Source organism: Podarcis pityusensis, assembly GCF_964106645.2.
Source record: "Podarcis pityusensis genome assembly, chromosome: 15".
Classification (NCBI taxonomy): Eukaryota; Metazoa; Chordata; class Lepidosauria; order Squamata; family Lacertidae; genus Podarcis; species Podarcis pityusensis.
The window spans coordinates 15,209,694-15,230,633 of NC_138040.1; the positions used below are offsets into that span (position 1 = coordinate 15,209,694).

The 20,940-nt window shown below is 47.8% G+C and overlaps 1 protein-coding gene across 5 annotated transcripts in view; it reads left to right on the forward strand.

The window, feature by feature from the left end:
- Nucleotides 1-20,940, forward strand: part of TSPOAP1 (TSPO associated protein 1) — a 50,264-nt gene that overhangs the window by 25,824 nt on the left and 3,500 nt on the right. For 3 of the 5 annotated variants that reach the window (XM_080983989.1, XM_080983990.1, XM_080983992.1), the window contains 15 exons: nt 476-717; nt 1,551-2,139; nt 3,472-3,623; nt 4,509-5,057; nt 7,275-7,571; nt 8,294-8,482; nt 10,768-11,844; nt 12,555-12,675; nt 13,192-13,343; nt 15,303-15,471; nt 15,824-15,895; nt 18,318-18,356; nt 18,805-18,911; nt 19,269-19,340; nt 20,224-20,322. In XM_080983989.1, the coding sequence (XP_080840115.1) occupies nt 476-717; nt 1,551-2,139; nt 3,472-3,623; nt 4,509-5,057; nt 7,275-7,571; nt 8,294-8,482; nt 10,768-11,844; nt 12,555-12,675; nt 13,192-13,343; nt 15,303-15,471; nt 15,824-15,895; nt 18,318-18,356; nt 18,805-18,911; nt 19,269-19,340; nt 20,224-20,322 (3,926 nt within the window). Of the gene's footprint in view, nt 1-475; nt 718-1,550; nt 2,140-3,471; nt 3,624-4,508; nt 5,058-7,274; nt 7,572-8,293; nt 8,483-10,767; nt 11,845-12,554; nt 12,676-13,191; nt 13,344-15,302; nt 15,472-15,823; nt 15,905-18,317; nt 18,357-18,804; nt 18,912-19,268; nt 19,341-20,223; nt 20,323-20,940 lie in introns of those variants that run through there. The other 2 variants (XM_080983991.1, XR_013980099.1) reach the window with 2 other exon arrangements.

The window sequence follows — 20,940 nt, forward strand, 5'->3', positions numbered from 1 at the left end:
TGGGGAGCAAGCAGTGCCAACCCAAAGAACAAAAGATTATCGCATCATTACCACCAGCAGCATCCTCATTTCCATAGTTAAAACCATGCTGTTCGGCATATTGCTAATTACTGCGGTGTTTTCTTTTTCAAATATGCAGAAGTATTTGTTAAACCTCAACAATATTTTGCTGTGCTCACGTTCCATGTCTGTGCTGCTGCTGCACAATACATTTTCCTGTCCTTTTTTCTGGTATCTTCTCTCCTTCTCTTATTTCTTTCTCTTTTTCCCTTCTGTACATTTTTTCTTATGATTTTAAAACTCCAATAACTATTATATGGGGGACGGGGACACAGTGCTGGAGACACAGCATCAAGAGATTTACAGAGTGTGAAAAATATAACGATGGCATGCATATATATAACAACACATCGAAGCACACACAACAAAATTAAGCATCATTTCTACCCTGTCACCTCTTGACCTTCACTTCCAGGGGAGCTGATGGATGGGCGGAGAGGCCTGGTCCCCTCCAACTTCGTAGAGCGAGTTTCAGACGAGGACCTTGTGACGTTCCTGCCTCAGGAACTCCACGATCTCTCCCAGAGCTCCCCTCTGGAAAGGAGCTTCCTCAGCACCAGCCTCAGCAGCGCGGAAAGGAGCGACTGCTCCACCGAGGAGCTCAGCGCCAGCACAGCACCCTCCAGGCTGGAAGAGGACGAGGGAGCCATACCCACGGTAGGGCCCCCTCCCTTCAACATTAATTGATTTTTTTGTTGCATACAGAAATGTGTAGGCCCCAATGAAACAGGCAAGCGAGAGGGGGAAAGAAAAATAAAAGCAATACAGGGAAATGAAATAAGAACAGCAAACCAGTATACCAATCATGCTTCACTGAAGTGGTATTTAAATTATTATTATAATCAGTGCTGTTTTTCTAGAAAAAATAGGTGCCGGAGCTCATCATGAACTTCTCCCATGTTCTCTTAGAATGGTGCTGGAGCTGAGTTCCGAAAAAAAGCCCCAATTATAATATTTATTTATAGCCTGTCTTTCTCCCCAGTCGGGGACTCAGGCGGCTTACGATACAATAATCTTTATTGTCGTTGTCCCATACAGAACAACAAAATTGAAAAAGTCTACATCAGACATTCAAAACCAACAAGCCTGCTATCCCAGCCTGGTTAGCCCCCTAAAAACTCTGATACCCCATAATTAAATACAATATACTCCCACAGAGACTACCTTACACTGTGTTTAAAACCAAAATCGCATTTGAATAGAAACTGTTTCTCAGGCGGCTAGTCCTAGTCTTAATAACCCTGTACCTTCTTCCAGAACACAGATAAAACAGAGCAAAAACATAGAAGAGGCAATAATTAAAATGTAATTAAACAGGAATAGAATTAAAATGATATCTGTGTGATATTTATATGTGGTGGAGGGGTCAAAAGAGAAGAATGCTCAAGAAGGGTTTGGGAAGCAAGTTTTGTCGAGTCACATTTGAGATCAAAGAAAACATTCAGGGCCAAAATGGGTTTAACCACTTTGCACTCCCGCCACATGTGCAGGAACGAGCCTCGCTAGTAGTGCCTTACCCCAGGAAGGTGACCCTCATCAAGCAGTTTGGCAGCAGCCTCTTGGTGGGATGGGAGCCCCCCCTGCCCACCCCCGGCTCCTCGGAGATCCAGAGCTACAACCTCTACGTGGATTCCGAGCTGCGGCAAACCGTGAAGGCCGGATCGCAGACGAAGGCTGTCGTTGAGAGGCTGGACTTGAAAACGAGAACCTACCGCCTCTCCGTGCAAAGCATCTCGGAGGCCGGGAGCTCTGACCGGCTGCGGTGCACTTTCCTTGCCGGAGGCGGGTTTGCCGTGGCCCCCACCCAGCTCAGGGTGCGGAGCGTAGCGGCCACCTCAGCCCAGATCTCTTGGGTGCCCAGCAACAGCAACTTCCCACACACCGTCTACCTTAACGGGGAGGAGCACGAGGCCGCCAAGGCGGGAGTCTACTGGTACACCTTCCGGAACTTGAACCCGAGCACTTCCTACGTGGCCACGGTGGAAGTCCAGCCGCAGCAGCAGGCGCTGGGGGAACCGGCCCCGGAGAAGCAGGATCAGCCGCTTTCCGCAGAGATCCAGTTCACAACGGCATCAGCAGGTGAGTCTCAGTCGAGAAAAAGCGTCTTTGCGCGACGCAGCACATAGATAAAGAATGGAACTCCCTGCTGCAGGAGGAAGTGATGGCTGCCAATATGGATGGCTTTCAAAAAGGGTTAGAGAAATTCATGGAGAAGAAGAAGGCTGTCGAAGGCTGCTAGATCTGATGCCTATGCTTTGGAATTCCTTGCCTATTTATTATCAGGCAGGTGCCTTTCCTGTACAATGGTACCTCGGGTTACATACGCTTCAGGTTACATAGGCTTCAGGTTACAGACTCCGCTAACCCAGAAATAGTACCTCGGGTTAAGAACTTTACTTCAGGATGAGAACAGAAATCGTGGCGCAGCTGCAGCAGGGGGCCCCATTAGCTAAAGTGGTACCTCAAGTTAAGAACAGTTTCAGGTTAAGAACAGACCCCTGGAACAAGGTACCACTGTCCTTTTTTTTTTTTTTTTTTTGGAGCTTGCTTGCTAAAAACATTTTTGTTTAGGCAAGCCTGTCCAGATATCTTGAATGCTGATTTGTTTTTAAATCTGTTTTTAGCTTCCTGCTGATTTTAAATTATTATTATTAAATTATTAATGCATTTACTTATTACAACATTTTTTATACTGCCTATCCACAAAGTCCTCTGGGACATTTTAAACAAAAAGTTGTGACTCACTAGAATACAACATCGCAATCCCTTTTAAAAATATATAATTGAGGTTTTAAATTTTTGAAAGTTTTAAATCGTTGTTAATGGTTTTTACGGATAATTTTATTGTTTTACCTTTTTTGTAAATCGCTTTGAGGGTTTTAACAATCAAGCGGGATATAAATTTAATGAAATAAACAAAAGGGGGGAAATGCAAAGCTTCGTGACGAGGGTTGCCTTGTAAGTGATGGCTCCATTGTCTATGTAACAAAGGAACGCCAAATCATATAAAAAGTGCCTAGAAGCTTGAGTCCTTGTTGAAATCTCATATTATGATGCATTTTCTCCATTATAGCTATATTCTAGAGTGGGTGGTACCAATTGTCCAGGATAATATTCTGACTGTTTGAGCTGCTACAATCATGTATAACTTGCCAGCAGCTATTCACCTTGTTTTTATGACATTAAGCCACACACACACACAAAAACAAATTAACCAAGAGCAGAAAACTAGACTTTAGAAATGGCTTGGGGCTGCTGCTCTGAACGTGTGCCCTCTTGGCCTTCTGAACAGCACAGATTACCCTGCAGTATCACCAGAGCAGTGAATTTTGCTGCTTCTCCAGCAGCGTGCACAGGGCAAGCTCCAGAGAGTAAACAGAGTGCAATTCATTTGAAACTCATCCCTTACAGGGTCTCCAGATGCTCCCCTGGATGTCCGAGTGGAGGCTGGTCCCAGCCCTGGGATTCTGGTGATCAGCTGGCTGCCTGTCACCATCGATGCAGAAGGATCGTCCAATGGGGTGCGAGTCACTGGCTACGCCGTGTACGCAGATGGGCAAAAGGTACCCGTTTTGTGTTGGACGCAGATGAAACGCACTGGGCAGAATATTATTACTATTACTATTATTATTGTTGTTGTTGTTATTATTATTATTATTTACTTATACCCCATCCATCTGGCTGGGTTTCCCCAGCCACTCTGGGCAGCTTCCTACAAGAGATTAAAAATGCATTAAAACGGAAGCATTGTTTTGTTGATATTGTCATTGTTATGCTTGGGTATCCAGCTTTAGTCATACTCAGAGTAGACCAGTCGAAATCCACAAACTCACCCATTGTTAGCTCCCAAGGAAGGGTGGGATTTCAATTCAACGAGTAATGATCTAACTTTATATACAATTCGACAATTCGTTTTTATTAAGAGCTGGTCTCGACCTATAAAGTCACTTGGTCTCCATTTGTTGAATTTGTTTTGTGACAGCAAGGAGCAGGCCTTCCGCCAGATCTTCAACATTCATTATGGGCTGGTATTATACCTAAAAAAAATTGACCTTTAGCCTAAAAAACTATAAATTACTTTCTTCAGTTTTCCAGATTGCTATTTCTACAGCTTACCTGTTTTTGTGTAATTCCAGGACTGAGTTCACTGTCAACTTTTGTTTTGTATGATGTGTTCTTCATTGTGTGTTTCTGGTGTGTCTGGGGAAAATTCATTAAAAATCAACTTAAAAAGGAAAAGAAATGCTGTTTTTAACGCATGTATGTGTTTATCATTGGCTTAAAACATTGTAAGTTACTTTGGGTTGCCATGACAAAATAAGCATCTAATATAAGTAATAATAATCATAACAATGATTTTAAACCACCTTAAATCATGGGTCACCAATAACAAATTTGGTGTTGGATTTGCTCCTCTTGCCTGTCCCCCTGGTGACCCCTTTCTGCAGGTGATGGAAGTGACCTCTCCGACAGCTGGCAGCGTCCTGGCTGAGATCTCCCAGCTCCAGATCCTGCAGGTCTGCCAGGAAGTCTCCGTAAGAACTGTGTCCCTTTATGGCGAGTCAGTGGATTCGGTGCCTGCTCAGATCCACTTGGCTCTGTTGGGAGACGCCACCAGCTGTTCCTCTCCGCTGGAGTTTGGCGGTCCTGCCGTGCAGCTTCCAGGCAGGGAGGGGAGGGACGTCCTCACCTCCCAGACCTCCCAGGCATGCGGGACAGAGGACACCCCTGCAGCCGCCGCCACCGATTCCTTTGCCAAATCCACCTCCCAGCCTAGCGTCAGCAGAAAGAAGTCTGGAAGCACCTTGCTGGCGGAGACCTCCCCCAATGGGTCCACCTCTCCCACCGGGGCTGCCTTGACACATGTGCCGCAGGGTTCACCCCCAGAAATGGGTCCTCTACCTAGAGGCGAAGGGAATGCTTTTGTGCCAGTGACTGAGGGCAATCCAGCCATGCTCAGGAAGGCTGCCCAGAAGGAATCTGAAGAGGGCGACCAGGTCAGTGTGGGGTTTTTTTTGGGGGGGGGAGGCTGGGGAAAGGAAGCAAGGCTGCAAAAGGGATTGTATCTAGGGCAATAATGTGGGGCAGCCTTCTTTTGTGGGGGAAACTTTTGTGGGTCACATACCAGTGGTGGGCAGGACTCAAAGACGAAACTGTGTAGGGCAGTGGATGTGACTCTCACCTTAGTATTTTCTTTTTATTTATTTATTTATAAGCAAATATTTTATTATTAAAAAATTCAACATTAATACATACATATTACGAATATACAAACAAACAAACATATAATCCTTAAAAATATTCATATATACCCACACTCAATCCCACAGGTACTTCGTTTTCCCACCACCATCACCCCACCCTTGTGTTAGACTTCCAATCTACTCAGTTGCAATTTCTTTCCACTTCTATTACTTTATTTCACATACTTTTAAACCAATTTTCTACTTTTTTCCCTGTTACACATTGTTACCCATCTTATTTAGTATTTCAGCATTTATAACGGAACTTATTTATTCTAACAGGAGTTCTGATTTTTCAATATGATGTTGCAAATATCCTTTAAACACCTCCCAGTCCTTATCTATCTTCTCTTTTGAGATCCTTCCAATTTCTCCCATTGTTTTGGATATATTGTAATACTCCAATAATTTGGCAAGCCACTGTTTTTGTCAGTATAATACCACTTTTCCAATTTTTCGCAATCAATAGCCTTGCCGCTACTGTTGCATATAAATATAATGTCTTGCCTTCTTCCTTTAGACTCACCTTAGTATTTTCAGCCATGGAAAAGGCAGAGGTTTCTACACTCCCTGCTCTCCCCTACCCATCCTCCTCCCAGGCAAGCAGGAGGCAGTGCCCTGGTTCAAAGACACCGTTGGTTAGAGCATAGAGTTGATAACGCCAAGGTTGCAGGTTTGATCCCTGTATGGGACAGCTGCAGACTGCGGAAGTTTGGGCTAGGTGATTCTCAGGATCCCTTCCAACTCAACAATTCTATGCTTTTATGATTCCAGTCTGGCAAAAGTACTTGGGGAGGGGGTGGTCTCTGGGAGGGGGTGTGGCCAGAGGAGAGTCCTAAGGGCCAAATACAGATGCCTCAGGGGCCACATCTGAGTTCCCCCATTTCCTGGCACAGTGACTTGTGTGCAGCTGCGGGAGGGAGGTTGGAGTTTGGACAGGGAGGCGAACTAGGTTTGGATTTTCCTTCACCCATGAAGGAAACGGGGTAGCCTTGGGCCAGTCATAGAATCACAGAATTGTAGAGTCAGAGAGCAACCTGAGGGTCATCTAGTCCACCCCCCCACCATGCAGGAATCTCAACTAAAGCATCCATGACAGTCACGCTTTCTTACTCTATAAGTACCTTGCAGGGTTGCTGTGAAGATTATGTGGGACCTTGAGCTTCATGGCGGAAGTGGGGTGTAGCATGATACATGACGCGTGAAAAGGAGGCACTTCACGCAGCACAAAGTTGAACTATGGAACTCCCTCCCACAGGAGACAATTTGGGTCCACCAACTTGGATGTCGTAAAAAGACGATTAGACCAATTCATGGAGGTCAATAAGGCCACAATGGCTCTGCCCTGCTTCACAGGCAGAGGCAGCAATGCTTCTGAATAACAGTTGCTGGAAGCCACAGGAGGGCTCTTGTGCTCCGATGCTGCTTCCTGGCTTCCCACTGAACCATCTGGTTGGCCAATGGGAGAGTAGGATGCTGTTCCAGCTGGGCCATTGGCCTGATCCAGCAGCTGCTTCTTATCTACTTCTATATTCCTGACTCTTTTTTAAAAAACGGCCCAGCCAAAATGCACTGCAAGCTCATTTTAATTCTGTTTCCGCAAGTTCAGCCATTTGCATCCACCCATCGGACGTGTTCCCTGGTGAAAAAACAAGGCATTTGGGGGTGAGGAGGAGGAGGAGGAAGGAATGAACCAGCCCAGGATCCATTGGATCAGGAACATTCCTGCTGCCACTGAGTGTCAGCCCTTTTGCTGCACCGGCTCAAGGTAGATGCTTCAGTCTACCTGGCTGGCATGCTGACCTGCTGGCCCCTCTGTTAAGCCCTGCTGACAGCTGTTGGGTTTAGGGTTAGGGCCCTGATTAGATCATAAGTGATAGCTATCCATGTCAAAGAAAAGCCAAGTCCACCATTGCGAATGTTGCTTTTCTTGGTGTTTGATCTTTCTTGCTGCAACCATTTCCTTCCCAGCAGCCCCTGCTGGTGTCCAGAGCGCAGGAGGCAGCAAGCCGAGGAGAAGCCTGCTCTGCCGATCTGGGGGCGAAAGAGCCCCCACCTGAAAGGGGGGCAGAAAGCGATTCAAGTTGCCTGGGAATGAAGCTGTTGCCACCCAGCAGGTCTTCCCTGCAAGGCGAGGACCGGTCCGCCGACTCAGGGCAAAGCGAGAGGCGAGCCCCAGAATCTGTGGCTGGATCTTCCGGGAGGCTGAAGCTGCTGAAGGAGATTCCCAGGGATGACTCCTTGCTGGCGCCCAGGGTCAGAAGAGAGGTCCGTCTCCTTTGTTCAAAGGGTTTTGATTGGATTTGGTTAACTCGAGGGCCAGTCAATTCCCACAAAGTGCTTTGGGACACAGTTGAGCTGAAATGAATCTGCGCTGTGAAAATCCGCCTTTCGGTTACAAAAGTTCATATGCAAAATGTTCAGGGGTGTGTGTGTGTGTGTTTGGATGTTATTATCAGGTGTCAACATGCACACACAGATTTTGTGTATGAACGTTTGCCACCGAATGATAGATTTTCACAGCACAGATGCATGCCAATGTTCGATGTCTTTGATAATTGACATGCAATGGTAGACAGCATTTGACTATGCTTGATAGTTGACATTCGCGGTAGCTCGCACTTGATTCTATCAGGTTGTTCACCTGCAATTGTATTAGTATTTTATTTCAGTTGGGAATTGGCATGCAATGCCAGTTTGCTTTTGTGTCGGACAGCTGACATGCAACAGTGGTTACCTTTTGATAGATGACACACAAATGGTATTTCGAATGGGACAACTAACATTTTATGAGATTTCACAACTGTTGCTTGCTAAACTCAAGCCTAAAGCCTAAAGCATCCCAGTTTGCAATTTCAAAACGTGAATGTGGATTTGGAAACTGGGCAGTGTTCTGATATTCAGTTTGGCTCCTGGGTTAATTTTGTGGGGCTTAATTCTTCACTGACAGCAATATCTTTTAAAATTTCTAAATTTTCAAATTTTCGCAGGGAGAGAAAAGGTCTGATGTGGGAAATCGTCCGGTGACTCTTCTGACTGACCACAGCCGTGGGTCAGACCTGTCTGATATCATGGAGGAAGAGGAGGAGGAAGAAGAGGAAGCAAGTCAGCAGTCTGGCAAGGCAGGAGAATCAAAATGGGCTCCAAGTGAATGCCCTGGCAGAGAAAATGGAGAGAAGGTAATCTGTTGGTTCCCTTAACCACATGAGTAGGGAACCTTTGACTCTCCAGGTGTTGCTGATCTATAACTCACATTAACCCCTAGGAATCTTGGCCAGTGGCCGGGGATGATGGGATTTGTAGTCCAGGTGCCCCACACCTGCTTGGAGAAGCTAGAGGTGTGGTCAGTCAGTTGGGTTCACCCAGAGGAACATTTGTTAATAACAAAGTATATCATGATCTCCTTCTCCAAATGATGGGGTTCAAGGCAGCAACCTGTCCCTATCTAGATGCTGACCATGCCTAGATCTGATTAGCTTCAGCAGACTGGTTCACCCAAAACCAGGAATGAAATGGGGTGCATCGATCACTTGGTTCAGGAGGTTCCCTTTGTTTGGGAGAGTCCCTAGCCATGTTCCCCAGGGAGAGCCCCAAAATGTAAGCAGCTCTGCTGATCTGGGACCATATTTATCCCACTACACAGCACATAGCAAAATATCAGTTTTATTAAGTACAGCATAATGACAATCTTATGCATAGTTTCTTCCTGGGAATATGCTCCACTGAACTCAGGGGCGTTCACTTCTGACCTCACAGGATCAACTTGTCAAATCCCTTTTCCCCAAAGATCTTCAGCCACCTGAAACACAACCTTTAGCTTTTCATTAGCTATGGCAAGCCATCTCATTAGGAATGGCAAATGGGGGAGAAGTTAGCATCCATCAGCTGTTCTGTTTAGTTGATTGCAGCCTCTGGGAGCTCATGACCAGGAGCTCATAACCAGGACTTGTAAACAGGAGCATTTGTGAGGGTGTTTTGAGTGCTGTTTCATGGCGTGTGTAGGATCAAGAGACATGGACAGTGAAGGAGATGCTGCAGTGACCTGCAATACCTGTGCCAAGTTTCTTTTCCTGTCTGAAAATGTGCAGAGCTACACCTGTAGCAAGTGCAAACCGGTTGCCTTGATGGAGAAGAAGGTACAGCAATTTGAGGCCTGCCTATCCATACTACTGAGCTACAAGGCAAGTTCCAGAATTTCTCGATAGAGCAGAATGGACTATGTTGGAACAGCAGCACAGGTGAGATGCCTCTACAGAGGAGGAAGATCACCCATTGCAGGAGACGAACCCCTGGAGGAAGGTGACGCACAGAAGCAGGACTGTCAGGAGCCACGCTGTGTCACTGGAGCTGCTTGTCTTTATGATACAATGGTTAATTCGAAGCAAGATTCTACAGCAAATTAATTCTAAGGAGGAAGTGCTTACAAATGTTGAGACATGGGAAACCATAGAAACGGATGGACAAATGGACAGACAGACAGATATGGATTACTAGAGGCTGCCATCCCTGCGCACATTGCACACAGCTTCCCCCCTCCCCCCACCCTCTTCCTACAAATCCTCCAATAGGGTCTGTGTTCCGACTTCATGCAAATCCAGGATTGTCATGCGGCATTGCAAACCCTCCTACGTGATGACAGCCTTACATATATATATATATATATATATATATATATATATATATATAGGAAGATACCCCATTAAGAGTTGTTTGGAGGAAGACAAGCCTTGTGTTCCACTAGATACCTGCAACATTTATTCAGCCGGACTGCACAGATCATTGAGAAAGGGTAGATCAGGTAGACAGGCCTAAGGAAGAAAACTTGAAGAGCCAAGCAGGAAAAAAGAAAAAATCCTTTCTGACCTGCTAAAGTTGTGAGACGTTTACACAGGATGAAAAGGCTGGTGTTTGATGCATCGCTGAGCCAGTGTCCTGGGCCCAGATCAGAGCTGGGATACTGGCCAATTCTTCCGCCTGGATGTTCACATACACGCACCCCTCCATATCCCTAACTTCTTTCTATGCAGCTGGACTCCTCTGACTTTATAATGTTGGTCTTCGCAATGGATTTTGGCAAAAGAAGAGCCCTCCAGCCACAGGATCAGACCAAAGGTTCATCTAGTTCAGCATTCCATTTGCTACAGTGGCCAATCAAATGCCTCTGGGGAGCCCATGGGCAAGGCAACAAAGGCAGCTACCCTATCCTGCTCTTCCTCAACCCTCCCCAGTTACTGGTGATCTGAGGTAGATTGCCTCTGGCTGTGGAGGTTCCATTTAGCGACCACAGTTAATATAGCCACTGATAGATGTAGCCAGCCTCCTCCATGAACTTGCCTAGCCCTCTTTTATTGCCATCCGAAGGATTGATGGTAGGTAGGCGCTATTCCCCCATCCCTTTTAACACCTATTTCCTCTTTCTCTCTCCTTCTCCCTTGCTGGCCTGTTCTCCGGGGCTGGAACACAGCTGGACCTTGGCGACACCGATAGCGACGAAGAGATCCTGGAACGGATCCTGGAGATGCCACTGCAAAAAAACTGCAGCAAAGCACTTTTCAGCATCCCAGAAGTAACGGAAGAAGAGGAGGAGGAGGAAGATTGGGACAGACCAGTTTCACCCCCTCTGGCAAGGAAGTCTTCTGATGACTTCCGGGATAGGTCTCCCTACAAAAGAACAGAAGCTCCTCCTCTTCCTGTGGATGCTCCACCGAAGAGGAACCAGGTTCCGTCGGAGGAGGAAGTCTTGCTGGATGTCCCCGGGAAGTTCAGGAGAGAGGGTGTGAGTGAGATGCCAACTTACCCTGAGAACTGGGAGTGGGATTGCCCTGAGATTGCTGTGGAGAGGAAGTCTTCCCAGTGGGGAAGGCCCAGCCGTTGCAGAGAGAAAGGACTCGCTCCATCCCAGGGAAACAGGAAAAGGAAGGTGGATATACAAGAACGACCCGCCCGTTCCATGCTGAGCAATTCCCACCAAGGCGGAGGAGGCCTCTACAGGGCCCGGAGCCTGAAGGAAAACTTGGACGTGATCACCAGCCTCGGGGTGGAGGACGAGTCGGATCTGTGCAGCTGGGCGAGGCAGAGACCCCGCCAAAGGAGGACGGTGCCCCTCAAGGCGGCGGGGGAGGAAGACGGCCCCGGAACCCTCTCCCACTGCCTCAGCCCGGAGAGCTTGGAGATCAACGTCGAGTACGACTCCGACGAGGACATGACGATCACGTCCACCCCGGCCAGCCAGCTCAGTTTGGACGGGAGGGCCGACGGATCCCCCACAGACTGCGAAGAGGGGTGGAGCGACTCCTCCAGCCGCTCGGGGTCGGTCCAGTCCAGCGGGCCGAGGGAGCTGAAGAGGTGCAGCAGCTGGGAAGAGGAGAGTGGGGATTGGAGCACGTCCCCGAGCCGCTCACCCGGGAGGCTCTGCTGGAGGAGGAGGGCCTCCGCAGGCGCCTCTGAGGAGAGGAGCCGGAGTCTGGAGAGGAACCCCTCTCTCTGGAGAGGCGGGCTGGAGCGGCCTTGGAAGGATGTCCTTCCATCGTCACACCCACGGGTCTGTGAGCTGCCCCCTTCCCCTACCGCCATTGCCGCAGCTTGCCGCAACTCTGACCGTGCTTTCTCTCCCCAGCTCCCCAGCTTGCTTGCTTTCTGATACTTGTGCTGAGTGCTTTGCTGGAAACAGAGGCGCCTCCTATTGTCCTAACAGCTGGAGCTTGTGGTGCATTTGTGGTGCTCCTTCGTGTGGCTTTTCTTATGTTTCACTCCAAAATCAACCTGGCTGGCTGGAGGCTTCCCATGCAGTATTCCTCTTCCCAAAGGGAAACCCTACTGAATAATTAAATGTTTTCAGAATTCGAGGACACATTCCAGCCCTCTCAGCGAAGGGTCAAAGCTGGGTTGGCGAGGGGTGTGGCCTAAGGCGAGGGGTGTGACTGAGGAAGGGGGTGTGGCTTGTGGAGAGCCCCCAAGGCCATAGGCCTTGGAGGTGAGCCACATTTGGCCCACGGACCTGATCTTCCCTCCCACTGCATCGTGGGTTTGGGGACACGTCAGAGGTAACTTGTACCACAACGCCAAACACAATGGACTTTCCCCAACATCTTCTTGGGTCCAGATTCCAGAAGTTTCCAGAAGAGGAATATTGCATCTTGTAGCTTTGCTTTTGCATATGTGCGTGTGTTTGTGTGATTCTGCCCTGGCCATAAATTTTCAGATCTCGTGAGGATGGATCAGGGACTAATTCTGCCACGGGTTCTCTTCCAGGTGTCAGGCAATGGCAACCTTGAGCTGCTGAACTCAACCTCTTGGCAGGTCCCTACCAGGAGAGGTAGGCGTCCCCGAAGAAGGTGTCAAGATGTGGCAGACCCTCCCGACACAAATTCCGGTAAGCTGCTTAGAAATATAGAATTGTAGAGTTGGAAGGAACTCTGAGGATCATCTAGTCCAATCCTATGCAATGCAGGAATATGCAGCTGTCCCATATAGGGACAGATCCTGCAACTTTGGCATTATCAGCACCACTCTCTAACCAGCTGAATTATCCTAGAAGGGTTTTTTTTTTTGTGAGCAGGGAAAGCTACAAGGAGGGATCCAGCACCAGTCTTAGTCATTTCTGGGGAGGAGGGAATAATCAGGGCCTGGGGATCAATCCAGTGCTTTGCTAAGTCCAGGACCTGGCCCAAGTGCTCTGCGCTGGCAGACAGACTTAGAACTGGCCTTGGTCTAATTCTGGGTTTCCCAAACTTGGGTCCTCAGCTGTTTTTGGGACTACAACTCCCATCACCCCTGACGACTGGTCCTGCTAGCTAGGGGTGATGGGTGTTGTAGTCCAAAAACAGCTGGAGACCCAAGCTTGGGAGACCCATGTCTAATTGCACCCTTTTTTGTGTGTCTTGGGCAGACTCTTGGAGAAGCCCTTCCCCTGAACCAATGGACTCTGGGGGCTCAGCCCGACTCTTTGTGGCCCTCTTTGACTATGACCCTCCCTCGATGTCTCCAAACCCTGACGCAGCCGAGGAAGAACTCCCCTTTCAGGAGGGACAGATCCTGAAGGTAAGAGCAGAGCTAAGGAGAAGGCGGACAGTTCGTTTCCCCCAGTTTATTAATTTATGTGGGAATGTTCAGGGAGGCAGGAGAGGATATATTAATGATACCCTTCCTAACTTGCGTTAGCAAGTTCTATATCTTAGCAGAGTTTAAACATTCCCCTTTAAACACACAGTGGTTTGATTGTTGCAGGCTCATCTGAACCTCTCTATATAAGATTCCTGGTAAGATCCCTTCTTGTCGCTCTTAAAAAGAATAGACACGACAATCTTATTAAAGTCAATATGAAAGTAATTTGCTCACATTCATTCAGTTCACAGTTGGATCCCTGAAGGCAGACTTAGGTTACAAAAGTATATATACCGTATATTTTGCTCTATAAGACTCACTTTTCCCCTCCTAAAAAGTAAGGGGAAATGTGTGTGCGTCTTATGGAGCGAATGCAGGCTGCGCAGTTATCTCAGAAGCCAGAACAACAAGAGGGATTGCTGCTTTCACTGCACAGCGATCCCTCTTGCTGTTCTGGCTTCTGAGATTCAGAATATTTTTTTTCTTATTTTCCTCCTCCAAAAACTAGGTGTGTCTTGTGGTCTGGTGCGTCTTATAGAGCGAAAAATACGGTACATGTGGAACTATCCCATAAACGAGTTAGTCCCAAGTGACTGCTGACAGAAAAACAAAATGGAGAAAAAGAGAAAAGAAGAACATGTGCTCCCCTAAGCAGTTATGGCCACCAATTTGGACAGCTTTAAAAGAGGATTAGACAAATTCACAGAGGAGGAGATTTCTATTGATGACTATTTGCCATGATGGCTCTGCTCTGCCTCCATAGTTAGAGGCAGCAAGGCTGCTGAATAGCAGTTGCCGGAAGCCAGAGGAGGGATGCTCTTGTGTTCGAATCCTGCTTGCAGGTTTTCCATTTGGGCATCTGGTTGGCCCCTGTGAGAACAGGGTTTTATCACATTGATATCACATTTTTTATCTTCCCATCAGCTGAAGGTGCCATTCTGGTCAAAGGTCATCCAGAGAGCTTGAGTCCTTTTGGTCGCCTCGGGAGGAGCTTTTTCACTCTCTCCCCCTCCCCCCCCCGAGAAACTCTGCTTTGGTGGTGCTGATAACAAGAGGAAGTTCGATTCTGCAACGTTCCTAAATTAAGCAACAGTTTGGGGGCCCGTAGTGGTTTCTCTTCTGTATCAAGACTCCTTACGAAATTTTGACCACTTTGCTTTTCTAAATCTGTTTATGGGAAGAGGCGAAAAACTCTGCCACTTCCCAAACCCTTGTCACCATCCTCCACTGTGAACCTTTTTCAGCACCCTTGTGCACAATTTTTAAGAGAGGGAGAGAGAACTGTTTGCTAGATTTCCTTTTTTAAAATATATTTTTATTGATTTTTTACATAAAATTTCCAAAAATCATACAAAAAATTTTCTTATATTATACAACGTTTTGGACTTTCATCAGCCACATCTGAAGATTTTTCAGTCTTTATCACTTAATCTGCATTTCATTAGTTTCACTATTACTTTTAATAGTCCTAATTCTCTTCATACTTTTCTCTGCAATATTTCACATAGTCCTCCTTACAAAACTTCTTGCAATCCTACTAGCGTAATCTGTTGGTTACAATTGCTTTTCAAATAATTCACATATTTACTCCAGTCCTCTGCGAATCTCTGATCCCACAGGTTTCGAATCCTTCCTGTCATCTTATCTAATTCTGCATAGTCCATTAATTTCGTCTGCCATTCTTCTTTCGTCGGTAATAGATTTCCAGATACAAATATGTATTTCAACGGTGTGCTCCCTAGGAAATCTAAATACTTAAAATGCCTCTTTGCAAATATGGTTTGAAGATCCAGCAAGGCTCTTTTTATGTTCTTAATATCTCTCTGACTGCTCCCTCCCAAAAAAACTCTCTTGCAAATTATTGTCCATCTTTCTCATTGTTTCCTCCTCTTCCAGGTTTATGGCCACAAGGATGCTGATGGATTCTACAGAGGAAAATGCGGGGGGAGAACGGGCTATGTCCCCTGCAACATGGTCTCCGAGGTCCAGGTGGACAGTGAGACCACCAGGAAGCAGCTCCTAGAGGAAGGACGGATCCCTACAGACATGCTGGTGGAAAGTCTAGGTGCTCCACTCTGACCCGTGACCTCAGGGTGGGATGGGGAGCCTCAGGTTCCAGGCCCAGATGTGACCCCCCAGAAAACACTGGCCCACAGCACTCCCCCCAGGCCATTCAGTCCCCAGCTCACCCTCCCCTCAAATGCTTTTGCCTGCCTGGAAGGGATCGTTGAATTGTGGTCATGCCTCTTGCAAGCCAGGATGCAGAGTGTTGCGTTTCCTCAAATCCAGACTCTATACCACAGTGATTGAGAGCTGAATCCACCAACTGAAATTAATATTGCAAAAAGATTTCTTACGTTTCATTATCTTGCAGATTGCTAATTTGCTTGGGTTTTGTTTCGGTTTTTTTAATGCAGATAACGGTGTGTTTTCCCCGCCTCCTCGTCGCCTCACAGTTCGCCCACCAAAACCTCGGCGGTCCAAAAAGGGTCTGTATCGTGTCCGGGGAGTTGATTGCCTCTTACAGCCCTCTCAAGTCCCATTTGAAGAGATTGTCACAAAGCTGAGAAACAAAAAACACAGTCCATGCACAAGATGCAGGGAAGGGCTTGGGGCACCTGTTTTGCCATTAGAAGCTCCCATGTTTGAACCCCAGCATCTCCAGGGCATGGGAAAATACCTGAAATCTTGGGAAGCCACTGCCAGTCAGTGAAATGATCCTCCTGAACTAGGCAACTTAAGGTTTTGATTCAAGAAAAGGAGCCTATGTTCCTACTTAAATCAGCCCCTTTATTCAGAACAATGAGGACTAGAATCTTGCCTGATTTTTAAAGGAAGAGCCACTGCTCAGTGGCTGGCCACATGCATTGCCTGCAGAAGGTCCCAGGTTCAGTGGGGGAAAACTTCTGCCAGCCAGTGTAGACCAGCAATGGGGAACCTCAATTCCAGGGTCCAAATCTAGGCCTCCAGGTTTCTCTGTCTGGTCCTTGGGACTGTCTCTAGGAAACACACCCTTCTGGCAGTCAGACAGAGAGGCCTAGAGGGCTGGATTTGACCCCAGGGCCACACCCCTCACCAGCCTTGCTTTGCACCCTGATCAAGTAATTTTACCTGGTTAGGAGGTGCCCTTGAACTCTAAAAATGTTTGTTGCTTCTATAGATGGAGGATGATGCTTTTCCACAATGGCTTTGTGTGTGCTCTGGGAATCTGGGTTTCTTAGAGCTGGCAAACAAACACAGTCCATTCACAGGGTTGTAGCTCAGGGCCAGGACACCTGCTTGGCAGGTAGAAGGTCCCAGGTTCATTTCCAGCTGAGGAACAGAAAAGATCCGAAACTCTGGAGGATACCCACAGGCTAAAAGGCGTTCCTCACCCCTGCTGTATGGACCATCTTGAACTAGGTGGGCCAAGGATCTAACTTTGTAAGAGACAGCTTCCTGTGTCTCGTGGGCTGGTCAGGGTGATGCATATGGAGGCACTTCTTGATACAGCGCATAGTTAAACTACGGAACTCCCTCCCACAGGAGGCAGTGATGGCCACCAACGTAGGTGGCTTCAAATAAGGATTAGATGAATTCATGGAGGAGGAGGAGGCTACTGGCCCCCAATGGCTCGGCTCTGCCTCCACAGTCAGAGGCAGCAATGCTTGTGAATGCCAGTTGCTGGAAACCACAGCAGAGGACTCTTGTGTTTGAATCCTGCTTGTGGGTTTCTCACGGGCATCTGCTTGGCCACTGTGAGAAGAGGATGCTAGACAAGATGGGCCACTGGCCTGATCCTGCAGGCGCTTATGTTCTTATGAGGATGGCTGAGGACTCTACAACATTGTTTTTGAGGTGAGGGGACCAACAGAGGGTTCCACCTACTAAGCACAGCAAGATATCGCAGGAACATATGCAACCTTTAGACCAGGGGTAGGCAAACTGAGGCCCGGGGGCCAGATCTGGCCCAATCGCCTTCTAAATCCGGCCCGCGGACGGTCCGGGAATCAGCGTCTTTTTATATGGGTAGAATGTGTCCTTATTTAAAGTGCATCTCTGGGTTATGTGTGGGGTGTAGGAATTCGTTCATATATTTTTTCCAAAATATAATCCGGCCCCCCACAAGGTCTGAGGGACAGTGGACTGGCCCCCTGCTGAAAAAGTTTGCTGACCCCTGCTTTAGATGATCCTACCCCATTCCTCCATGTAGGGTAGCAAAGGGGTGTGACAGCTTCAGCAGGGGTGGCCTGTGGTAATATGGGTGTCCTGAGCAAGAACAAAACTTGACATCCCCTACCTCCCAAGTATTTCTTATTTTCACGGTAATTATTTTTTATTTCTTATTATTTTGAACCCCCCTCAACTTGGGACGCGGGTGGCGCTGTGGGTTAAACCACAGAGCCTAGGACTTGCCGATCAGAAGGTCGGCGGTTCGAATCCCTGCGACGGGGTGAGCTCCTGTTGCTCGGTCCCTGCTCCTGCCAACCTAGCAGTTCGAAAGCATGTCATGTGCAAGTAGATAAATAGGGACCGCTCCGGCAGGAAGGTAAACAGCGTTTCCGTGCACTGCTCTGGTTCGCCAGAAGCGACTTAGTCATGCTGGCCACATGACCCAGAAGCTGTCTGCGGACAAACGCCGGCTCCCTTGGCCTATAGAGCGAGATGAGCGCGCAACCCCAGAGTCGGTCACGACTGGACCTAATGGTCAGGGGTCCCTTTACCTTTACCTTTACAGCTCGGCAACAGATCAACATCCAAAGCGCTGCCAATCAGAGCTTTGCATTTGCATTATAGCTGCATTTAAGGTTAACCATATGCTCTGCCTGCAGGGCCTCAAACCAGCAATTTGGAAATATCTCTTGGCTAAGTCTTTGTTCTTACACACTGCGTTTCTATTTAAACTGGCTCTTCTGTTTTTCATCCCCACAGTGGAGCAGGAGAAGCAAGAAGAGAAGAATCCTTGCTTTGGTGAGCATTGCTTCGTCTTCCATTAGTTCAGTGATTCCCAAACTATGCGTGGCGCATAGTTAAAACGATGGAACTCCCTTCCACAGGAGACAGTGATGGCCACCAACCTAGATGGCTTTAAAAGACAATTAGGCAAATTCATGGAGGAGGAGAGGGCTATGGATGGCTACTAGCTGTGATGGCCAGATTCTGCCTCCACAGTCGGAGGCAGCAACACTTCTGAAAACCACTTGCTGAAAACCACAGGAGCAGAGAGAGCTCTTGTGCTCAAATCCTGCTTGCGGGTTTCTCACAAGCATCTCACAAGCATCTGGGTTTCTCACAAGCATCAGGATGTTGGACTAGATGGGCCACTGGCCTGATCCTGCAGGCTCTTCTTATGTTCTTCTGCTCTGGGCGACAGGCTGAAATAAGGAGCTGTGACTGCATGCTTCCTTTTCTCTGCTAGATGCACACGAAGGTCAGGATCTGAGCTCTGAGGATGATGCCCCAAGGACTATGGTGGCCATCTTTGACTACAACCCCAAAGAGAATTCTCCCAACCTGGACACGGAGGTGAGCAAGAGCGGCTGGTCACCTAGTATTTCCTGGGCTAGGAAAGCACTTGAAGGTTCTTTGGTGATGATAAGCAAAGGCTAGTCAGTTTTAATAGCATTTGGGGCAATTCTGTCTCACCCTGGTGCCCTGGTAAGCCTCTGAGCCTCCCCACTCACTCTGCCTACAGTCATGAGGTGGCAAGAGGGCTTCTCTTAACATCGTGTTTTCCCTGATACTATCTTCACCCTTCAAAGTAGGTGAGGCCAGCCTTCCTCAGATACTTCTGCAGATCAGCCCTGTCTTCACACACATTTCCAAGGTCACTCTCCCACCCAGCCCCCAACTTTCTCATTGTCTTCACTGTTTTCCTTCTAGGCAGAGCTGAGGTTTTGCGCTGGGGATATTGTTACTGTGCTCAGTTCCATGGACGACGACGGGTTCTATTACGTAAGTACAGAATTCTTTCTTTTTATCTGAACTGTTCAGGCACTAAATGATGTATCTGAATAAAATCAGAGGGGCTGCTGCATCGATATGGGGTTTTGCCAACTCTTCTGCTTAGTCTTAGTCACCCTCCACCACTTTGAAAGCTCTGCCATCGTTGACCTTCGCCGGGTTTCCTTATAAAGAGTTGTTGGCAATTAAGAGCTATGGAGCCGTCATTGTTTTCAAGGCAGCTGAGCTGGTCCACCACTTAATTAAAATAAGCTTTGGGGAACCTGATTGGTTTGATCAGAGATGGATGAAAACTGGTTGGCCACTAAACATGACATTTGCACAAGACGTAATGGACATGAGGCACACACTGCCACAAAGCAGGACAGAGGTCACCAGTTTGGGTGGTTTACGATGCATGTGATGCGGTCAGAGAGGAATGACTTAGCAAGGCCTATCAATGATGACAGCTATATGTAGAACCTCCATGTACAGGGGCAGTCTATCTCCAGCATCTGGTACTCTGAGGTTTAGTGAACAAGAAGAAGAAGAGGAAGAAGAGTTTGGACTTGATATTCCACCTTTCACACCCCTTAAGGAGTCTCAAAGCGGCTAACAATCTCCTTTCCCTTCCTCCCCCACAACAAACAGTCTGTGAGGTGAGTGGGGCTGAGAGACTTCAAAGAAGTGTGACCAGCCCAAGGTCACCCAGCAGCTGCATGTGGAGGAGCAGGGAAGCGAACCCGGTTCACCAGATTACGAGTCCACCACTCTTAACCACTACACCACACTGGCTCTCACTCTGTGCCCCTCACTCTGAATGACTTTTAGGTGTCCACCAGGGAGTTTCATTTACCTTGTGGGCTATAGAGGCATTTCTCCTCTTTCTCTGCAGGGGGAGGTGAATGGGCAGAAAGGCCTTGCACCATCTAACTTTCTGGAAGCAATGTCCTTGGATGGAGAGCTACCTGGGGAGCCCAGCCTTGGAAGGCAGGTAAGGGGGGTGCCTTGCTGGATCAGGGCCTAGCTGCAAATGCAGGCTTTGATCAAGGCTTTAGAATAGTGGTTCCCAAGCATTTGGGGGGCCACCACCACCTTAGATTCATAAATTCATCCCCACTGTCCCCTACCCTAAAAGCATTTTTCAGAATTGCAGTTTGCACAACCCACTAAGTAAGATAATAACACAGCAACGTTCGAAAGAGCAACAATTAATTGTGCATTTGTTCAAAATCCAATTAAAACTCTTCAATGGATGAACTTGGCCCAGTGATACCAGCTTTTCAAAGCCGCTTGATGGTTGTTGACACCCCCAGCGCTCCCCCTGCTGCCCCCGCCCCATGGCTCTTAGTGCCCCCTTGGTAATCCAGCCAGTACCACCCACTGCTCTAGTCTAGAACATCAGGAAATGGGCATGCGGCTTCCTACCCAAGCACCCCACAACCTGGATTTCAGCAGGCAAGTTGTGGTATGCTCCCAACTGCCCCAGTTTAACCAGAGACAGTCCAAAATGATCTCGGTCCCCATTTGGGGCATTTGGGGAGTTCAGAGTTTGGCCCCATGGGGGTTGCAAGTCTCTGCTGCCTACTGACTCAACCTCCTTCCCTAGAGA